The sequence below is a fragment of the Meles meles genome, chromosome 6, assembly GCF_922984935.1.
Source record: "Meles meles chromosome 6, mMelMel3.1 paternal haplotype, whole genome shotgun sequence".
Classification (NCBI taxonomy): domain Eukaryota; kingdom Metazoa; phylum Chordata; class Mammalia; order Carnivora; family Mustelidae; genus Meles; species Meles meles.
The window spans coordinates 65,657,273-65,679,164 of NC_060071.1; the positions used below are offsets into that span (position 1 = coordinate 65,657,273).

The 21,892-nt window shown below is 52.5% G+C and overlaps 1 protein-coding gene across 3 annotated transcripts; it reads right to left on the reverse strand.

Annotated features, from left to right (window-relative positions):
- Positions 1–7,750: 7,750 nt before the first annotated feature.
- Positions 7,751–21,892, reverse strand: PLA2G4F (phospholipase A2 group IVF). Of its 3 annotated transcripts, none has more exons than XM_046007277.1 (20): positions 21,620–21,889; positions 20,538–20,610; positions 19,785–19,921; positions 19,541–19,669; positions 19,060–19,100; positions 18,753–18,795; positions 18,208–18,274; positions 16,238–16,407; positions 15,990–16,103; positions 15,753–15,790; positions 15,401–15,536; positions 13,603–13,739; positions 13,100–13,322; positions 12,103–12,217; positions 11,739–11,876; positions 11,533–11,640; positions 10,139–10,333; positions 9,722–9,888; positions 8,774–8,960; positions 7,751–8,482 (listed from the first exon to the last, which is right to left on the reverse strand). In XM_046007277.1, the coding sequence occupies exons 1-20, from the start codon at positions 21,722–21,724 to the stop codon at positions 8,262–8,264; spliced, it is 2,544 nt and encodes an 847-aa protein (XP_045863233.1). In that variant the 5' UTR covers positions 21,725–21,889; the 3' UTR covers positions 7,751–8,261. The 3 variants fall into 3 exon arrangements, with proteins under 3 accessions (XP_045863233.1, XP_045863235.1, XP_045863234.1); XM_046007279.1 differs by having other exon boundaries at positions 19,785–19,859; positions 21,620–21,656; XM_046007278.1 differs by lacking the exon at positions 11,533–11,640 and having other exon boundaries at positions 21,620–21,892.

Consider the following 21,892-nt stretch of genomic DNA (forward strand, 5'->3'; position numbering starts at 1 on the left):
TGAGAGGGCTCCAGACACCCAGGCCCTTCCAGCCACCTAGAAGGCTGAGGGGCTCCATGTCTCCATTCAGGAATGTCAGAGAATAGCAGCCAGTGGCTGGGAAGCCCAGCCCTCGGCTCCTGGCTCACCCTGCCAGTCTCTCCTGCCCAGGCCCTGGGTCTGTTCCAAGACCATCTCTTGACAAAGAGCCCAGCGCCCTGGGTGGTGGCAGTGATCTTCTAGCTCAGCGAGGCAGGGGTTTGTGAGATCGGAGTTCCACCCTCTGGGTGGCACCCATGCCAAGGGCTTTTCCCTTACCTCTTGGAGGTCAGCCAGCACCAAGAACCTTTGGTACAATTAATACAAGAAAGAGAAAGTACATACACGTACACACAGGGGCACACGAAGGTGGGAAAACTCCCAGTCCCAGAGGAGGGTGGGAAATGGGACTTATCCATGGGCTGAAGACAAGAAGCCAGTCCTGTGAAACATCCCTGATGACCGGGTCCTCCCCCTGGCCCCGGGAGGGTTGGGACCGGAAGTTTGGTCACTCTGCCTTGTGTAACCAGCTGCCCCCATCCCAGGAGTGTGGCAGCAAGAAGCCCAGGTCTGAGCCGGGCTACTCATGTGCACCTGGCAATGTGGGGGAGCAGCAAGGACTGCATCATTTAGGACCAGCCAAGAGGCCACTCGCAGCAAGCAGCTCAAAGCTCTCAGCACCCCATGTAAGAGGGATGAGCCCATACGGAGGACACGCGGCAGGCCAGCCACACTTGTTGCATGTCACATGCCGATTCATCTTCCCTCACAGCACCAGGCAAGCTCTGGTGAGCCCTGGGGAGGCCGGCCGGCAGCTCTCAGACCAGGAGGCTCCTTACTCTTTGATGTGTCAGATCCAACTGAACCCTCAGAAGAGAGGACAGTAGTTTGGACTGATGGTTCCTTTGGGGATTAAAAAAAAAAAAAAAACCACCTCAGATATTGTTGTTGTTTTTTTTTAAAGATTTTATTTATTTATTTGGCAGAGAGAGATCACAAGTTGGCAGAGAGGCAGGCAGAGAGAGAGAGAGAGAGAAGCAGGCTCCCTGCTGAGCAGAGAGCCCGATGCGGGACTTGATCCCAGGACCCTGAGATCATGACCTGAGCCGAAGGCAGCGGCTTAACCCACTGAGCCACCCAGGCGCCCTCGGATATTGTTAATAGAATAAAATTTTATGTCATAATAATGCCTAAAATTTCTTCATTATCTAAGATGTACAACAGTTTTAATTTAACCTAAATTGTTTCTTTAAAATAAATTTAGTAAATTTTACTGTATAATTAAAAATCATTAAATTTTTTTAATGTTGGGAAGGAAGGGAAATTGGAAATTCTCCTTTGTAATATTTTATTTACCACCAACACCAAACCCATCAGATTAACGATGGAGAAGATATAAACAGATTAACAAATTCAGAAGCCATGATTCAAAACAAGAAAAGGAGTTGCTTAAGAATCAGAAAAACTCCCTCTCCAATTTCCCCCAATTCACTATTTTTTCCCTCTCCTAATGTCCTCCATGTTATTCCTTATGTTTCAAAAGTGAGCGAGCCTGGTGTTGGGTATTAAGGAGGGCACATATTGCATGGACCACTGGGTGTTGTACATAAACAATGAATCTTGGAACACTGTATCAAAAACTAAGGATATATTTTATGGCAACTAACATAACACAATAAAAAATATGTGGGTAAATAGAAACAAAAAGTGGTAAAATACTATGAAATGTTTTCCTTGTAGATCAGGAGTGGGACCATTGTTTTACCCTATGAGGTGTAGAGATCATATACATACCTTACTTGAATAAAATATTAAAGTGATACCAAAAAGAAATCAGAAACCCCGAGACAACCCTAAATAAGATGGCAAGTCGGAACTTAGCAGTATGGGACGCCCTCCTTGCGGGGGCTGAACCATCAGCCAAAGGCTACATACAGCCTGGCCTCAAGGCTCTCCCAACCGCCGGTCCTGCACCCCTTCCACCTCCTCCCCAGCCCCACACTGCCACCTGGAGGTCACCATTACCAATTGCATGGTCAATGAGGAGCAGGAACCATCATAGCCCAGAGCGGGTATAGAAGAACCCTCTCACAGCTGAGATTACAACCAAGAATTATCAACTATATAAAGCAGGCAAAGTCAATGAAGGAGGGGCAACAAAGGAAATAGTTCACAGGATATTCAGGAAAATGTTTAAAAATTCCTATGTTGGGGCGCCTGGGTGGCTCAGTGGGTTAAAGCCTCTGCCTTAGGCTCAGGTCATGATCCCCAGCGTCCTGGGATCAAGCCCCGCATCAGGCTCTCTGCTCAGCAGGGAGCCTGCTTCCCTTCCTCTCTCTGCCTGCTTCTCCGCCTACTTGTGATCTCTGTCAAATAAATAAATAAAATCTTAAAAAAAAAATTCCTATGTTAACACCATCTGAGTTAAAGGAGCAAAGCACACCAGCGCAGTGAAAGCAGATAGTTTTGAAGATCCTATTAAAGAACTTAAATTGAAAGATGTGTTAGTCAAACGTTAAGCAAAAATCCCTGACAGATGGATAAGGAGCAGACTGGATACACAGAAAGACTGTATTTGTAAACTGGGAAGCATGTGAGGAAAATGCGCTCAAGAACATAGCACAAATGAAAAGACAGAATGTGTAAAAGGAAAGTTAAGAGATATAGAGACTCAATTCAGATTCTTTCATATCCATTTGAAAGGAATCCCAGAGAGAGAGAGAATGAAGAAGAGTAGTGTTTTGATAAAATTGGTAGACAATTTCTTAGAGCTTCAAAAAGATAGGAGTCCAGAAGTTGAAAGAGTTCACCCATATTTTTTTAAGGCCACACCTTAGAATAATCATAGGGAAAATTCTGCAAGTCAAAGACAAAGAGGAAACCCTAAAAGTTTAACACAAATTACCTACAGTGGGATGAGAATTAGACCAATATCAAATTGCCTATCAGTGATATCAAATCAAGAAGACATTAAAATCTGAGTAAATATAAGTTTAAATCAAGACTTTCATATTCATCCAGACTATTATTCTTAAGTCAGGGCAAGAAAATATAATTTTAGACATATAAGAACTCAGAAAGTTTACCACCCATAGACCCTCCTTTAAATACCTATTCAGTTTTGAAATCAACAGAAATAAAAATAAACCCAAAAGGAAAAAAAGGAGTTATAAGAAGCAACAATGAGCAGATAAATCAGTAAAATATATTGTAAAGTTGAAATTAATATCTCTATTTTACAGTTTTGTTTTTAAGATTTATTTATTTTAGAGAAAGAGAGAGATTATAGAAAGTGCATGAGCAGGGGAAGGGGGAGAGGGAGAGAGAAAGCAGACTCCCCACTGAGCACAGAGCCCAACTCAGGGCTCCATTACAACACTCAGATCATGACGTTCAGATCATGACCTGAGCTGAAACCAAGAGTTGGACGCTTAACTTACTCAACCACCCAGGCACCCCATGTATTCTGAAGTTCCTAAAACACTGAAAATAAAATTCAGGCAAGAGCTTCAGGGGAGTCTGGAAGGTTTGGGTGGGCTGGAGAGTCGGATATAGAGCAGAAACTAGAAAATGTGTTAACATGCTCAGATTTTTGTCTTATTTGGGGAGAGAACATGGAGACTGACTGACTTTTTAAAAATAAAAGTTTAAAAGTTTAATGAGAGGGGTGCCTGGTTGGCTCCGTCAGTTAAGCATCTGCCTTTGACTCAGGTCATGATCCCAGGGTCCTGGGGTTGAGCCCCAGTTCAGGATCCTTGCTCAGTGGGGAACCTGCTTCTCCTTCTCCCTCTGCCTGCCGCTCTCCATGCTTGTGCTCTCTCTGTCAAATAAAGAAATAAAACCTTAAATATATATATACATATATATTTTAAAATAAAAAGATAAATGCTTAATGAGAGCCCTAAACTGGAAATAATCCATATTTCCATTTGCAGGTGAATGGATAAGCAATCTGTGGTATACCCACAAAATTCCAACTTAGCAATAAAAAGAAAGAAACCACTAGTACACACAAGAGCATGGATGAATCTCAAAAGCACTATATTGAGTGGCAGAGACCTGACCCAAAGAGTACACACTATATGATTACATTTAAATACAATTCTGGAAGGGAAAAAGCTGGTCTATAATTACAAAAAGCAGATCAGTGGGCACTGGGACCACGGGTAGGAGATTAATTGGGATGCAACCCAAGAGAACATTTTGGGGTGATGGAAATATTCCCTATCTTGACTGTGGTGATGGTTACATATATACGTAAATTTGCTAAAATTCATTAAACTGTACTTAATCGTTTTTTTAAGATTTATTTATTTGAGAGAGAGTGAAAGTGCACAAGCTGGGGGCAGAGGTCAGAGGGAGAGAAGACCCTCCCTCCCCTCCCCCCTCAGCCACTGAGCGTAGAGCCTGGCAGGGCTCAATTTCATGACCCTGAGATCATGACCCAAGTCAAAATCAAGAGTCAGCCGTCCAACCGACGGAGCCACTAAAGTGCTCCAAACTGTACACTTAATTTTATACATTCACTGTACACGTAGAATGGGTGCTTTATATTATTTATAAATCACACTTCTAATAAAATTGACAAGGAAAACCATCAGCACTCCAGAAATAGTGAGCAGAACTTTCATACTAGCAGAGAGGGATGGTGGAAGAAAGAGAATTGAATCAGAAAGCAAGAAACAGGAGGCTTAGGTGGCACCTGCCGGAACCAGAGATAAAGGGGTATCTGGGCCTTGGTTAGTGCCCTCAGCCCAGGTCCAGAGGACTGCATGGGGGTGGGTAGAACAGGGCATATGGCCTGCAGGAGACCAGAGCAGACCCAGCTTAGACATCTGTACCGTTTAAATTCCCTAGGTGATTCCGTTGTGCGGCCATATTACAGAGCAGAGACCACTACTCTGAGCTCAAAGAATAAAGAGCCACAGAAGACTTGCAAACACCAGCTAAGCAGCCAAAGCCTATCAAAAAAGCAATTGTCCCATCTCCCTTCCACCACCTACTCACCCCACCCCTCCACGGGCACCCCATAAAGTAAAATTTTTTTAATATGTGTGGGGCTCTTACTTGCTTAGTATTTCCTGTGCCTCATTTATCCTAATAGAAAAAAAAACCTGGAACTCTGGTGACCAGACTCCCTGACTCACAGGACAGCCCCAGTGTAGACCCCTTTCTGCTGTGTGGGGAAGAGTCCTGGACTCCCTGCCCTGTTCTGTGTTCCTGTGGATTTTCAACTGCTTGTAGTGTGGGGACTGGAGGGAAAGCAGATGCATGCTGGGTAATGCAAGTAATCCTCCTTCCCTATCCTCCAAGAATGAATCCATCTGAAATGAGGGAGTTTTCATGTCAACTCTGAGCAAAAGAATGGAGCAGCAATGAGGCAATTAGCTGCAGAGACTGAGCTCTGGAGAAGGTCAGGGGCACCTACACCAAGCAGCCACCTGCCAACACCAGAGGCCCCCCTCCCAGTGCTGTGCCAGCCAATGAAAGAAGAAAATGCTTCTCTTTCTTCTCTGTCTCTCCTTTCCTTCCTTCTTTCTTCCTTTCCCTCCCCCTACTCCCACATCTGCCTGGCACCTCTTTCTTTTTTTCTGCAAGAGACTCTTGTGAATACCCAGAGATCTATCCGAAGAAACCAGGAGGCCTAATATTCGAACCAGTGTCTGTTCTCACACACCTTGAGCTAAGACTGTGGGCCCAGAGCTGCCATGAGGTACAACTCCCCAGGGCAAGTTCATATCCTCACTTTGTATGAATGGCAACCCCTGGAATTGTATAGTATACAACCTGTGCAGCTGTACATGGCAGCCTTGGTGGCCACCCTTTTCTTCCTTTGCCTGCTGAGAGGGTCTAAGAAGTTAAGGAATGACATCCCTGCTCCTGTGTTTCTGCCCAGCCTCAGAGCAAATCAAGCCTGTAGCCGTGTTCATGGGGTCCCAATCCCTCCAACCTGGTCACCCTTGGGACCGTGAAACATGTTTCTGGCCCTTGCGCCAGGGTTGGAAATGGGGCAGAAATGTAGTAGAAATAGACTTAGATCCCTCCTCACCTCAGAGCAGGAGCCAAATTGGCCGGATCATCTTTGAGCCCCAACTCCTCCATCTGGTTGGCTCCCAGAGTCAATCCTGGTGATGGTTCCTCATTCCCTGGCTGAGCTCACCCCTGCCCCAGCTGACCAGTTTCTCCCATCCTCATCTTATTACGTCTTCCTGAACCTAATCTGAGAGAAGGTGGCATTTTCTACACCTCTGTGTGAAATCAAGGTACCTCCCAGCTCTGTACAAGCCCACATGCCTGCTTTCTCCATAAAACCTGCTGGCCGGGGAGAGCAAACACCAGCCCCAACCCCAGGGTGCTGATCACATACAGTGAAATAGAAATCTCATTGTAGGCAATTTTGCATATGTGTGTGTGTTTTCTTGGGAGTGGGTCCATGGCTCTCATCAGCTTTTCCAAAAGGTCCAAAGGGGTTAAGAACAACTGGAGGACAGTGATGTACATCTTCTCATGGTTGGGGGTTAATGATCCATCCCTTTAGAGTGTAGGATCCCATTCATGTATTTTCAAATATTTATTGAGCATCTACTACCTGCCAGCCACTGCTCTAAATACTGATGAAATAGCAGCAAACAAAACAGACAGAAATCTCTACCCCCTGGGAGCCAGAGACAGCCTGTGGCTATCTGAGGCATTAAAGACAGACTGACTGAAGATTCTAAGTTTTGAGCTCAAGGAAGATCTAAGTACTCAGAACTCTCCGAGTTCCAAGTTCTAAGAACTCTACAAAGGCCTAAGTTATGAACTCTGTGGGGGTCTTAATAAGTTACTGATGATGTCATCACAGCAGGGGTGATGACAGGGGCCGTAGCAGGAGCTCAGGGGCCAGCCTGGGGCTACCCCAAAGGAAACCTCTCATTGCTGAGCCAAGACAGCAGTGGTAGTCTCTGATGGGCAGTGACGGTGAAGAGGCAGGAGAGAACAAAACTGCCCCCCACTCCATTCCAGCCCAAAGCACTGGCCCTTCTGAGGCCTGGATCCTTCAGCCTTCCTGCTCATGTCCAGCTAGAGACCTGGTGGTCCCAGGTCAGGCCAGGCTGGGGGCACAGGCTGAGATCTAACTACCTTCCTCCCAGCTGGGAGCTAGAATAAGGATTTTCTTCCTAGAGTCGCGATGGGTGAGGCTTCCTCTAATAGGTGTCCCTGACTGAAAGAGCAACTGTGACTTTCGCCCTCGAGAGGATGGAGGAGGAAGGCTGCAGCCCACACAGCATGTGTCCACGGAAGAGGCAGGAACCTAGGCCTCAGTTCCCAGCCAGGCGCCCTCTATCACTGCCCCACCCTGGCCAACAGACAGGTGCTCGTCTGCCCCACCCTCACTAGGAACACACGCACACTTGAGGCATACATTCCTCTGCTCCCTCTTCAACAAACATACCCTCCAGACACACCCAGTGAGCTTCTGGGAATGGCCAGCCTATTTGCAGGAAGTGCAGTGTACACAAAGAGAGAGTGTGGCCCGAGTCTGAAGACTGAAGCATCAGTAACTAACAGGGAGACACCAGCACACCTATCAGCGGGAGTCCCACCAGGGTGGGGTAATATCCCCCAGCCTTCAGTAGGCTAAGCAAAGACGGATGGTGAGCAGTGAGGGGGACAGGGAAGCTAGAGGCAAAGGAGACTCAGCAGGCTGAAGGATGGAGTTAGGGATCCAAACTGGCAGCCTGGGAGGCTTTATTCATAATAATTATTTATTCATAATAGCACAAGCCCTGCATCCAGCAGCCTGACCATTTGCAAAAGTGTGGATTAGATGGAGGAATCTCTGCTTTCGGTCTCAGCTTAAGGAGAGGAACCTGGGACTCAGCGCTCACAGCTCCCGGTCTGGTGAGGGTCTGAAGACCTGGGCCCTCTAAGGTCCTGCTAGGTTTGGGGCAGGCTCTGGGGCTAGACTGTTGCCTGATCCCCTCTACACTCCAGTGCAGAATGAGCACTGCTCACCTCTGACCCCCATTCCCAAGAGCCCCGGAACAGCGCCATCATCACCCAGAAACACCTATGAGAAGGGCCCAGCCCCAAAGCCAAGCTGCCATTCGGCAGGAGCTTTCTGGGGCCTGGAGGGCCTAAAGCAGGTCCCTGTAATATGGGAAGCAGGAGCGCCTCAGCATCTACCACTCCTCTCTCTCCAGCCCTGATCTGGAGCCCAGGGTCGCTCCCCTCTCTCATGATCCTCCCCTCCAGCTCTGTCAGGCCCCAGCCCTGTCCCCAGCCTGCCGCTGTTCCAGAGCCAGCCGGAGGGCATGCCTCAGGGTCTCTGCGTTGTTCAGAACATTGTATCGGCTAAGAGCCACCAGCCGCTCAAACTCCTCCGGCTCATAGGTGAAGTTCATCATGCCATAGGGAGTGTCTGACCCGTTGATGACAAAGTCCCCGCAGGCCTTCTCCTCAGCTGTTTGTCGCTCCATACCTGTGGGTGGGAAGTGGAGTGAAGGCCACACTGGGGGCACTCTGGGGCGAGGAGCTGCCAGCCCAGAAGCTTCTCCCCCCACGGCCCTAGGAGACCTGGCTGGACCCACATTTCCTGTCTCTCCCGACCATCAGGAGGATCTGGGCTGGTGTGAATGCTGAGGCCCCGGAATCAGAGGGCAGCAGTGGCCAGCTCGGGCCCTCCGAGAGGCATGCTTTGGGACACTGTCCCAGAAGTCTGCTCTCAGCACAACACCCCACCACCAGACCCCAGCTCAGGGGCTCCCCTCACCTGGGGCCAGGTGTGTACAGAAGGTCCGGTTGACAAGGGGGAAGTGTAGCACGATGGGTGAGCGGGGGTCCTCAGCCTTTGTAAACAGGTAGCACTCGCGGGGCTCCTCCAAGTCCTCAGGGAGCACCTCAATCCTTGGGAAGGGGATGCCTCGGTCCAGACAGTACTTCTCTGTCATCTGTAAGACCTGGGCAGGAAGGCCAGCTTCTGACCCTGCTTCCTACCACCTGTGCTCACACGGGCCCCCCAGCTGGCTGAATGACTACAGGCAGGTGACCTGGCCTCTCTGAGCCTGTTTCTTTGTTTACAAAATGAAAACAGACTAACTCTAGTGGGGTGGTTGTGCAGACCAATGACGACATCCTCACGGTCCTTTCTCCTGTGACCACCTACTGCTTCCCTTCTCCTTCCTCCCTCTTAGGGGCTGATTTCAATGTCACCAGGTGGAGATGGAATGCTTACAGAAGGTCACATGGGAAGAGGCTTTATCCATGGTCTAATCCCAGGCTCTCCTTAGACCCAGGAGGAGAAGGAGGAGAAGGAAGTGAGCCGCCCGACCAGAACCCTCATCCAGATGAGGGAACCTGTCCGCTACCCCACAGGGCTTGAGGGAGCTGCCACTGGAGATGCCCCTGGGAAGCTGATGGCTCTGTTGTTACCACAGTAACTAAGGGATAGCAGAACCCAACACAGGTCCAGAAACAGGCAGGGGCCAGAACAGGCTGGAAGACTTCCAAGGACCGCCTTTGGCCTCTTCTCCTGAATCCCACTCCAAACCATGGCCTCAGCAATCCCCCTCCTCCAGCTGGGGAGACCAGTGTCACTAAAACCTTCACAAGGTACGGGCCCGCAGATTGGAACACAGGTCCCGCACAAAGGGCAATCCCGAAATGCCCAGGCAGGCCGCCTCCACAGAGAACCTCAATTCCTCCCCACCACACACTTTACCTCAAAAGGGGCTTCCAGGGAGTAGTCAAAGGACAGAATGAGGTCTACCGCTCTCTGGGGCAGCAGGTTCAGGGGGAAGGGAGAGTTGATGGCAAAGCCCCCATCCACCAGGCACAGGCAGTCCCGCATGGGAGTGAGCTGGTTGGGAAACGCGTCAGGGTGGGTGGCTGCAACAGGGACAGATGCTTGCTTGCTCTTCTCTTCACACTGGGATGGCCCCTCTCTGTCGAGATCTCTCCTCCACTGCTGCTGATGGCATAAGAGTCTCCCACCCCAGCCCCTGGCCCTGCCTCCTCACAGACATCCCAGTCCTTCCCCCTCAGCCGCTGGGCAGCAGGAGCCCACAGCCCAGTCCCCAGGGGAAAAGGCAGCATGGGCCCCAGGCAGCAGGGGCTCCCCACCCAGAGCAGCACCCACCTTTCCAGGCCGTGAACTCCTGGCCAATGACATAGTCTTTGTGTAGGCAGAGGCCCCTGGTGAAATTAGAGTTCTCTGCAGAGGTAAAGCGGGAGGTGAATATGTCCAGCATAGCCTGGGAGAAGGGGCCCTGGGGGGTGAAGAGCCTGGTTCGCAGACATGTGGGGTCATGTAGCTGGAACTTCTGGCAGTCATCTAGATGGGGGTGGGAGGGTGAAATACAGTGAGAAGTGGGGCCCTCCTTTGTCCAGTGGCCCTCATGGCTCAGGGGATCCCCTTTATCTCCTCCTCACATTCACCCCTCCTTCCCCCCAGCTCCTAAGCCAGACCATTGCTTCCCAGAAACCTCTTTTAAATGACCTTTTCTTTCAGGTTGCCTCTATTTTTAAAGTTGCCTATGGCATTGTATTTATTAAATGATCCTTTATTTTCCCCTTTTGAAAATAAAGTCGAGCATACAACTTCTAATCTGAATTTCACCCATTAAACACCCACTGAGGAGTGCCATGTGCTGGGCACGGTGCCAGGCATGGGGGATGGGAAGGTGAATAGGGCCTGGCCCCAGCCCCCCCAGGGCTCATGGCCTACTTAGGGAAGGGGCACATAAAGAGATCATAACTCGTAACAATGCCTCAAGACAAGGGTAATGATGGAGGGTGTACACAGGGCTATAGGACTCTGGTGGTAAGACCCTCGGTCAGCCTGGAGGGCTGGAGGAGAACAGAGAAGCCCCCTGGCAAAATGAGGTCTGAGCTAAATCTTACGAGATGAATAGACTTATCCAGGAAAGAAAGGTGGAAAGGGTATTTTGTGCATCAGGTTGCTCACAGGCCACTTAAGAAGCAGGCCCAAGAGGAGCCCCAAGGGAACCCCGAGGGGTATGGACTGGGCTGAATCAACATCATTGGAATCTAAGCAGAGAATTCTAAGCTGTGCTCTTATCATAGAGCACTCACAATTCCCACTGGCTTTTTTTTTAAATATATTTTTAAAAGATTTTATTTATTTATTTGTCAGAGAGAAGAAGAGTGTACAAGCAGAGGAGGAAGCAGGCTCCCCACTGAGCAGGAAGCCCAATGTGGGACTCGGATCCCAGGACCCATGGATCATGATCATGACCTGAGCTAAAGGCAGATGTTTGACCAACTGAGCAACCCAGGCATCCCTCCCGCTCGCTTTCCTGACATGGGTCTTCCCCCAGACCAGCAGGCACACTGTCTCCGCAGGCCTCTGGGCAGCTGGAGGCCCTAAGCTAGAAGTCATCCCCTCAGGACTTCTCTGAACCCAGTGAGACAGCCAAGTCCTGCACCATCCCTTCCCTCATCCTCTAAGCCTCAGCCAGGTCCCTGCGACCAGAAAGAGAAGTGTGGGGAGATCAGGATGTCTACCCTTACCTGTGATGTTTACTTTCCCTCTGTGCCCGTCTAGGAAGCTGAGGCCCGAGCCAGCCATCTTCAGGAAGATCTCATCCACGCTGGCTGCAAAGGCACTGCCCCACATACCTAAGGGGAAAGGCGAGGCCCTGGGCCCTCACAGCTGCAGCCCATCTGAGGGCCTGGCCCGGCCCTGCCCTGTCCCCAGGCCTCCAGCCCAGACTCACCCTGTAGGTAGCAGATCCGGGGCTCTTGCCGGGGCTGCAGCAGACGCCCCATGAAGAACTCAGAGCCGAAGAGCTCAGTGGGAACGTAAGCCCCATACTTGGGGAAGCCGACCTCATAGGGGGTGAACTCACACCACTCTGGGGGCCCAGAGAAAAGGGAATGTTACCCCGGGGACTTCCGCCAAGACCGCCAGGGTTTCCCCTCACACCTGAGTGCCTGAGCAGGAACTAGACTTGCCAAGAGCAGGAGGCAGCAAGCCCACTGGGCTCCAGGGCTCATGTCCGCACATTCCTAGCACTGGCCTCTCACACCTTCTACCAACCACCGCCTCCACCTTCTTCCCGGTTCCCCGCACCCAGGCACCTGCAAAGTCTTCCCCGCTGATGTTGGTGCGGACATTGATGCTGGCGTAGATGGGATAAGGGTTCTGGCCCTGGCTGACGGCCTCCTGCTGGTCAGACAGCCTGGCGGGGTTTTCCTGGCAGGCAGGAAGGGAGGCACTTGGCTTTTGGGGAGTTCCATCCTCATGGCCTGAGGCCCGATACCCTGCAGGCAACAGTGTGCCCACCAGAGACTGGGGCTGCCAAGGCCAGTGTTCTAGAGATAGCTCTCCGAGGGCCAGGCATTAGGCTGTAGTGCAGGTAAGGCTGCTGTGAGTTTTGTACAATTCCAGGGGCATTGGGAACCCTCTCCCCACTTCTTTGCTGTTTCAGAAAGCATATCAGTGACCTTTTTCAAAAGAAATACTGAAAAAAAATCCAGTTTACTTTCTTTAAATAATAAATCATTCAAAAATACGGATGGATTCTTTTCTTAGGCATGAGAAATCACTTGTGATTTATATCCACACACCAGTGGGCCAGGCCCCCCGCCAGGGCTGAAGCCCTCACTCGGCTCTGACCCTCTCCTCTCCCAGCTCGTGCCAGGCCTGAAGCCCTACCAGCAGCAGGCGGCTTGGCTTGTGGGCAGGAGTGGCAGCCAGCCTAGCCCACAGGTTGGAACACTTTGGACACTTTCCAAACACACGTGTGCTAGCGCTGGAACCCAGACTGACCCCCATCAGTATCTCTGGAAGTGGAGCCAAGGGCTGAGTGTTTTTGAGAACCTGTGCAGGTGATTCGAATATGCAGACAGACCCAAGACGGGCAGACCCACCTCTCCCTTCCCAGGGGTTCCGGGCCAGGATAGAGGAAGCACGGTCAGCCTGCCCAGGAGTCTCGCCTCTCATCCTTGGGGAGCTCAGACCTAAGGGCTGGCTGTGCCAACCTTCCGTCTCAGCCTAGCCACGAAGGCAGAAGGGTGTGCTGGTGGGGCGGGGTGGGAAGGAGCCAGGTTTATTTGTTATATGCTCTTCTCTTACCGCCTGGTAGAGGAAATACTCAATGAGGAGACCCCAGAGGTCAATGAGGGAAATACAGTGGCCCCTGCCCTCCAGGCTTGCCAGCTCCTGGGCGTAGTACTGTAGACGCTCCGGGGACATCGCCCCCATCTTACTGCTGCAGACCCGAGCCTGGGCGCGCTCAATGGGGCCCTGCAGGGCCACCTGGGACCAGGCTGGGTCCTGGTACAGTGTGGAGATGCACCTGGGCATAGAGAGCACATTAGAGGCGGTGGGGCAGGAGGGGCTCAGCAAGGGGAGAGAGTGATGGGTGTGTCTGTGGGTGCCCCGTGTCTCCATCCCTTGTACCCACTGCCCTCCCCCACCCACTCAAGGAGGCCTGGGAACGTGGGGCCGTTCTGCCCCACGAATGCCCTTGGAGGCAGGAACCCAGCCCCCTCTCAGGGAATCCATCAGACCACCGGTCACACTCCTGCTCCCTCAGGGCTCTCCTTTACTCTACCCCTTGCCCCCACCTCACATACCAGGTAGACCCAGAGACCCCACTGAGGTAGGTCACGGTGTCCAGGAGGCCAAGTTCCTGCAGCCCAGCCAGGCTGCCGTACAGGGAAGACATGGCTCGGGTTCCGCCTCCAGAGCCCAGCACAGCCACCACAGGCACCTGAGCACAAAGTCACAACACCGGCCACCATTGTCCTTTATTGCTTACACGGTCAGACACTGGTCTAAGAGCCTTATATGTCTTCTCTCACTGACTCCTCACAGCAACCCGGTGGGATCCCCATTTTATCGAGTAGGAAACTGAGGCACAGGATGGTTGGCCCAGCCATACAGGTGGTAAGTGATGGGCTATGAAACTGAAGCGGTAGGACTCCAGAGATGGCTCTTAACCATGGCACCAGGAAAATGCTAACTGGAAGGTGGACTAGATTTCACCCAAAACCATCAGAGCAGGGTTTCTCAGTCTTGGCATTAATGATCATTTGGGACTGGGTAATTCTTTGTCACAAGGGGCTGTCCTGTAGGTTGTAGGATGGTTAGCCGCATTCCAGGCTTTTACCCAGTAGATGCCAGTAGCTTCCTTCTCACCCACTTCTAGTGGCGCCCATAAAGCATGTCTCTAGACAGTGATAAATGTACTCCGGGTGGGTGGGAGTGAAACGGCCCCCCATGGAGAACCACTGGGCTGAAGTGACAAAGACCACCAACCAGCCCGGACCTGCCCCAGACATGAGAGGCTCCCAGATGTTTCTTCAGCATCAGAGGTGCCTGGTGTGAGCAGACTAGAAGCTTTTTGGCTGCTCAGTTTTTCCACAATGCTTTGGGTCATTCTGCCCCGATACTTTTTGGTTCCTCTCCCAGCCCTCCTTTCTTCGGTCTTGAAAGAAATGCTCCATGGCCAGTGCTCAGCAAGTGTACTGTGCCTTTGGAGGGCTGGAGGGCACAGAGCTCCCTGAAAGCCAGGTCTGTGCCCTCTTTACTCTCCACCTACAGAACGGAGAGCTGGCACAGAGCAGGCATTACCAAAGGAACCATCTGGGCTTGCCCACCTTGTCAGCACCAGGATCAGCTCCAAATCCTGAGTACACTTGCAGCCAGGAGGAAGCCACCAACTTGTTCCTGATTTGCCAGAGCTCTCTCCCTTGGTACTGCCTTTCTGCCTGCCTCCCAGCCACAGGCTCCTACAGACCCTCCACTTCCAAATCCCTTTGTCTACAGTTATGCACTGAATTGTGCCCCGCCCCTGGAAATGCATGTGTCCAGAGCCCCGGGGTGACTTCCTTTGCAGAAAGGGCTTACATGGCGGTTATACAGGTTAGGTAAGGTCACACCGGTGGGGCTTTTATCTAATGGTACTGGAGTCCTTCTAAGAAGAGGAAGAGAGAACTTGCCCCTTACCCTCTGTACATGCTCAGAGTAAGGGCCATGTGAGGACACAGCAAGAAGGTGGCTGTCTACACGTCAGGAAGAGAAGCCTCACCAGAAACAACCCCGATGGCATCTTAATCTTCAACTTCCAGCCTCCGGGGGAGAAAATAAATGTCTGTTGTCTAAGTTGCCCAGTCTGTGGTGTTCTGTCATGGCCGTCTGAGGGGACTAATATACCTCTTGCTTGGCCAGAGCTGCTTGTCCCTCATTACACATGGGGTCCTGCCTCTCCTGATTTTGCCTCTGCGCTCAGGTGAACAGGCCTGTCCCTTCCTCCTCTGTTCCCTGCCCTCCCTGAAGGCTTCCTGTCGCCTCTTGGACACACAGTCCTCTCAAGGGAAGGGGCTGGATTTGGTCCTGGTGACCCTGGGGGCCACCTCCTCCATTTCATACCTGGCCACTGTCAGGAGCCTCGCTCAATCCCAGCACTTGCTGCAAGGCCTTAGACACGATTGGCTTCCTCTTGTCCAGAAACTCCTGTTCCCCGTCACACAGGCCAAAGCCAAGGCGCAGGTCAAGGTCTCCAGTGCTGCCTCAGATGGGGGTGGGGGTGGGGTGCTGGGCGACTGTTCACTGGAGGAGAGCCTCAGACCCACCCCATTTGTCATATTCCATGGAACCCCTTAGAAAGACCTCACCAGAACCAGACAAGGCCTCTACCACCCAGGCTGAGTCGAGGAGGCAGAAGAGCCCCCCCACTTCCAGCCTAGCCCAAGAGCCTTCTCCTGAAGCCAGCCTTCCTCACCTCATTTCTGCCTTCATCTGCAGAACCACTGCCTGGTCCTGAAAGAGACAAGAGCCCCATTGCTGAGTGCCCGGAGTGGGATTCTCCCCCCTCACAGCCCCTGTCACTTGGGTGGTTCTGGCCCAAACTCCAGGCTAGCCTGATCCTCACCTCCTCCCTCTCAGGCCCCTCCCCCAGCCCTCTTTTGGGGGCCACAGAGCAGGCAGGAGTCCCTCAGGCAGCGAGAGAGAGCCTTACCTCCCCCAGGGCCACGAAACGCTGTTCCTCCCGGCCTATGGCCAAAGAAGAGAGCAGGATGCCCCCTTCGCCCAGCTGGCTGGTCTGGGTCTCTAGCTCAGCACTTGGGCCACTCTGCAGAGAAGCAAACACCCCTCATGACGCTGCATGTGCAAAGGAACACATGTCTCCATGGTGGCCCTGGGACGCCCCCCCTAGGCTGGACTGATTCTCTCACCCACGCCTTCCCAGACTATGGACTCACTTACCTCCAGGACTCTGAGCTTCTCCCCCAGCTCCACATCCAGCCTGGAGCTGATCATGGGGTTCACATGAAAGGTGAAGGTGGTTGGGTGGCCTCCTTCTTTGGGGGGTTGCAGGGGCAAGAACTGTGGCTTCTCGTAGGCCCCAGGCACTGTCAGCTGAATCTGCCTAGAGCCTGGGAGCAGATGGCCCAGGTGAGGGGATGAGAATGGGGGAGGGGGGTGTTGGCCCATGATGGTAGCACCCTGAAGAGCAACTCCCCTTTCTTTCCCCTTAGAAATGCTAACTCCTCTCCCCATTCACTCTCTGCCTCTATGACCCATAGGCATCATGAAGGATCCTCAGGGTCCTATAAGCTGCCTGGGTCAGAACTGGGAACCTGGGGCAGGGTGTGAGACACACAATGCCTAGGGAAGGGGAAAGGGCAGGGAGAGAGAGGGCTCCTTGCCCAGAGCTTATGGGGCCGAAGATTTTGAAATTATTATATTAAGTGTATAAAGTATAATTCTATAATAATTATAATTATCACACATTATTACATTAATTAGCAGTCTTCAACTGGCAGTTGCCCCATCTCTTGCCTCCATTCAAGCTCTGTGCTCACCACTGTGGGGAAGTTTTGTGGCCGGGGAGAGAACAAATAGGCAGCAAGTTGTCCTGCCCTTTATTTCCAGTATAAGATATTGCAAGAACACAGGGTGTGCAGAGGAGGTGAGAGGAAGAAGTGGGTAAGCAGAAGCTTGGAGAAGCAGGGAGAGCCAGCCTAGGCTGGAAGGAGGTAAAGAGAGAGGCCTGCGGGCGCACCCTGTTCCAAGCAGCTTTCTGGGGAGGAGGCAAAACCCCCGAGAGAAATATGCATGACATTTAGAGGGGACCCCAGGCCCTAAACCTGACTTGAGAGCAACAGACACACAGTCCAAGGTGACAGATGGGAACAGAGGTCCACACGGAATCTCTCTCCCAACACACCTTCCTTGGCACTAAATGAGACCTGGAGATGGGACGTGCCCCCGGATAGGTGGGAATTAGAGCATATGAGGAAACTGTGGTTTGTGGCTGGAAACGGCTATGTGCTGGTCCGAGGCAGACAGGCCCCCGAGCGCCACAGACCTGCGTCTGGTCCTGGCTCTCTCGCTTTCAGGCTGCAGGACCTTAAGCGGGTTTCTTGTTTGAGCCACAGTTTCGTAAGAGGCTAATAGTTATATTTGACAGGGTTGTTAGGAGAATTAAAGATAAAAGAATGTGACATGTTGAGCACAGTGCCTGGCTCAAGTGAGTGCTGGAACATTACATGGGCTCAGCCTGTGGGCTTGGACTCTCAGAGTCTGAGGGGATCTTAGCTGCCCCATAGCCTCTGCTCTGCTCCTGCATCCAAACCCCTCCCCGAGTGGCTGCCCCCTGTGGCACACTACATCAGTGCCGTGGTTCTTTGCTCCTGGAACTCCCATACTTTGCCATGCGACTTCAGTTCTTCTGGCTGAGAGGCCAACTGGATCGCTGGCACCCAACTTCAGGGTCACAGCCTTGTGACGTGTCTTGGCTTGTAAAATGTCAGCTAGTGGCTGTGATACGACCAAAGGCTCAAGAACCACCTGCTCATTTTGGCTTACTCTCATGCCACTGCTGACACCTTCGGAACACGACTAGCCCATGGGTCACAGAAGGTGGATAGGGACATATGGCACACAGCCAGGCCCCTCCTGCCAAGCCCAGCCTAGATCAGCCAAGCGCCAGCTGACCCTCTGACGCGGGGTTGCTTTTGGCAGAGCAGTGATGGAACTGATACAACCTCTATGCATGAACACTTCCAGGGACAGGGAAGTCACTACTTTCAGGAGCAATCCGTTCCACCCTTGGTCTGCTTTGAGTGCTGAAACATTTAAGAACTGCCTGCCTTGGACCCACGTTCTAGAATTCAGCAGTCCCCCACCCCTCAGGAGAGAAGGCAAGGCCCAAGGCCACAGACCACACTCACCATACTCTCGATGTGGGACTGTGCCGTCTTCCCCGAGGGTGCCCTGGATTCTCAGACAGGGGTGAGCCTGAGGAAAGTAGAGGCTGCTAGGAGACGACAGTTCACAGGGCCCTCCCTCCACAGGGCCCAGACCAGAGCGGAAGGGAGGGGTGTCTGGGGCAGGGCCCAGGTAACAACTTTGCTAGGGCCTGTGCCTTGTGGGTAGGAGTCTTCTGTAACAGCCCCCCTCCCAGGACTCAGATGAAGTGGCCCTCGTGGGAAAGGGGAAGGAGGGGAGGGGCTTGGATAGCAGTGTCTTCAGCAGTCCCAGCAGCCAAGGGCCCCAGGGAGCAGGGGAGGAAGGAAGGCTTCCAAGCTGTCCACTCTGACTTGAGGGAGATTCTTGTTCCTGGTCCCTGGAGATGCCTCCCTAGCACATTTCCCCTCTAGGGAGGGTTCAAGTGTCCTTCAGAGGCAAGGGGGCATGATAGGCTCAATTGTGGACTCAGCACTATCCTTCCCCACCCCCAGCCCTGGACAGCCCCAAGCTCGCCTTCCCTACTCACCACCAGGACCCCATTGGTGATAACTTCGGATGCAGGCACCTGACTGCAAAAGAAGAGGGGCTCATGGGACATTTGGCTCCCTGCCAGATAGCAGTTCCTCTAATAATGTGACTAAAGCAGCTGGAAGAGCCTGAGGAGCATGGCCAGGTTTGGGGGTAGGAGTGAGCCTGTTGCCAACAGTCAAATGGGTGTCTGGACTAGGACGTTCCCCCTCAGGCCAGGCCAGTGCAGAGCCTGGTGATTGACAACCAGAGCTGTCCGTGATTCTCGGTGTAAATGGGAAGGCATGGGTGTCACCTGGACTCACCTATTTTCCAGAACAAATTCCACCTGCAGCTCTTGCGAGTCCTACATGAAAGAAGCAAGGGAGCATTCATTTTCAAGAGCTCTAAAAGTATCAGAAACCGTCCCGGCCTCCTACCCTGCTCAGCTCCAGGGACTAGAAGAGGTGATGATTGTCGTGGCTTCCCACAGGAATAGGAGGGAGAACATCTCCATGAGGGGCTTCATGCCTTTAGGACTGTGTGCCAGACCCTCGGTGGGTCTGGCAGTGGCCAAGACAGACAAAATGCTCTGCCCTCAAGGAGCTCACATGTTGGCTCCATTAAGGGAGGAAATATATGAGGGGAAGCCTTTGTAGGGTCAGTGGTATAGGACAGAGGAGGGTCTGTCTTGGAGGCCTGGCCTGTGCTGACCAGAAGCCGTCACCTCAATACCCTGTGCCAGACTTCCTCTCTTTGAGTTCAGTTCGTTGCTGGCACGGCTTGTGGAGGGTAGGGGAGACTCACCTGGTGGTTGAGTAGGAAGGTGTGTCTGTGTGGTTGGCCAGGTTTGAGGCTCCTCAAGTCAAACAGTAGCAGGGAGAGCTGGTCACTGTCCAGGACATCCTTATCATAGAGGGTGAGCTCCAGAACATTCTGGGAATGGCAGGTGAGAGGTGGGAGCCTGAGGCAGGGCGGGAAGGCAAACAGCCCTCTCCCTCCCTGGAGGAGCTCTCTCCATCCACTGCCCGGGCGCTTTGCTGGTCCTCACTTTCACAGCACCATGGATCCGGTAGTTGAAGGTCTCATCCCACTTGGGATCACTGCAGTTGGCCACCATTCTTGTCTGGGTGGGGCTAGAGGACGCAGTGGGCAGGCACAGTTGCACATAGCAATCAGCTTTGGACACTGCAGGTGGGATGGGGGAGGGGTCTTCAACGTCTAGCTTTTATTGCTGTTAGAGTCCCCTGGAGGAGACTGGGGCAGGAGGGGAAGGAGCTGATGGGGGAGAGGAGGCTGCCTGTGTGGGACGAGGAGACGTGGGGAGAGCCAATGTCTTTAACTCCATCTGGACCACTTACACGTCCCTTTCAACTGAAGGCTGTAGGAGCCAGTAAGAAGACCACATGGCCGCACAGACTGTTGAATAATCCCCTGAAAGGACCTGATTAGGGCAACAAAGTCCCCTTCCATGGTGAGCATTGGTGTGGAAAGCGGCTGGAGAACAGACTTTGATTTCTGACAACAGCCGGCCTCACATGCTCACCCAGGCTGCACTGCTCTACTTGTTAGACTCAAGGAGGAGTCAGAGGTCTACACAAGTCTCCCGTCCAGCCCCTGCCTGCCTGCCCCGGAGCTCCCTCCCTGGGGAGGACTCGCTCCCTCCAGGGCCAACACTAGCTACCCTTCTCCAAACACACACACACACACACACCCACACACATCTTAAGCCAGCTCCTGCTGGACTCTGGGGGAAGCCCCAGGAAAAGGAAGGGGAGAAAGGGTGGAACTAGGCATCACTCACGTAGATCTGTGCCCTGGATATTTCTGGCCCTCAGCACCTTCACCTGGAGGTCATAGTATGGATGGGTTTCCCGCTGAAACAACAGAACTCTGGAACTCAGTTCTGGGAAGCCAGCTAGGGGGCCTGATCACCTCCCTGCGGTGGTACCCAGCTCAGGCTTCCCTCGTCCCCTCACAGAGCAGCAGCCTGGCCTGGGGTCACTGAAGTCACTGTGCCTGGGACCGGAGAGGACTTGGGACACTGAGAGTTCAACAAGTCATTGATGAGCCTGGAGTTTGAAATCAGTCAGGCTGGGTTCAAATCTAAGCTCCACCATGGCCTAGCTGAATGGCCTTGGGCAAATAGCTTGATTTCCTCAAGCTTCATTTGCCCCATCTATATGCGGGGGTTTATAATCTCATAGGGTTGTGCTGACTTTTAAGTGAGAAGTTCTATAAAGTGGCTGGTATTAGTGCTTAATACATGTAGCAACTGTTACTAATTACGGTTGTGACGCACCACCGCAAATGGGTAGCTCTCCTCACTTTCCTGCCCCAGCCAAGAGCTTGGGAGCCTAAGTGAGAGCTAGAGTATTAGACCTCGGAAATTAAAGATTAGAAGAGAAAGTGGTGATCGACCCCACCCACCAGGACTGACAAAGGCCACACCCACTAGGAGGCAGCAGGTGAAGGGAAACCAGGTGTCACCCAGCTTGCTCTGGTCTGATGAGTCCCAAAGGAGACAACAGCTGGGCCCAAGAGAGTTTAACAACAGACCGCACTCTCCTGGGAGTGAGGCTACCCCTCAAAATCCCAGGAAGCCCCTTCCCCCTATCCCCCTGGGGCACTCTACAGCCAAGCTGGGGCATTCTGGGCACAGCCAACAGCTGCAAGTATCATAGGACCTCACCCTCCATTCCTAATTTCGGGGAAGGGGGATCATTTCCAGAAGGCAAGGTTTTGGCCAACCTCTTTCATTTAAACTCCACCAGGCTGGCCAGAGCCAGTGGGTACCAGCCTAGATCAGAAGCCAATCCCAGGCAGGCCTCAGTCTTCACAGGGCTTCTGCAGTCCACGCTTCCCAAGCAAGACCAGGTAACTTACCCGACACTGGCTCCACTGAGGTCCCCTCTTCTCTCTCATGCGCAGCAGCACTGCCCCCAAGAGGGGCAGCCCCTTGCCTGCCAGCCACCTTGGCCCGAGGTGCATGGCCGGGCAGCACAGTCCTCAGTTGGAAGCCCTGTGTGTTTTCCAGAGCCACCCTGCTCTCCTCTGACTACACTCACTGCTAGCTCAGGTCTGACAGGAAATGTCCAGGTGGGGAGGGTGGAGCTGGCTACTCTCCTGAGGACTCAGGGTTGGGTGGCCTGCTGGGGC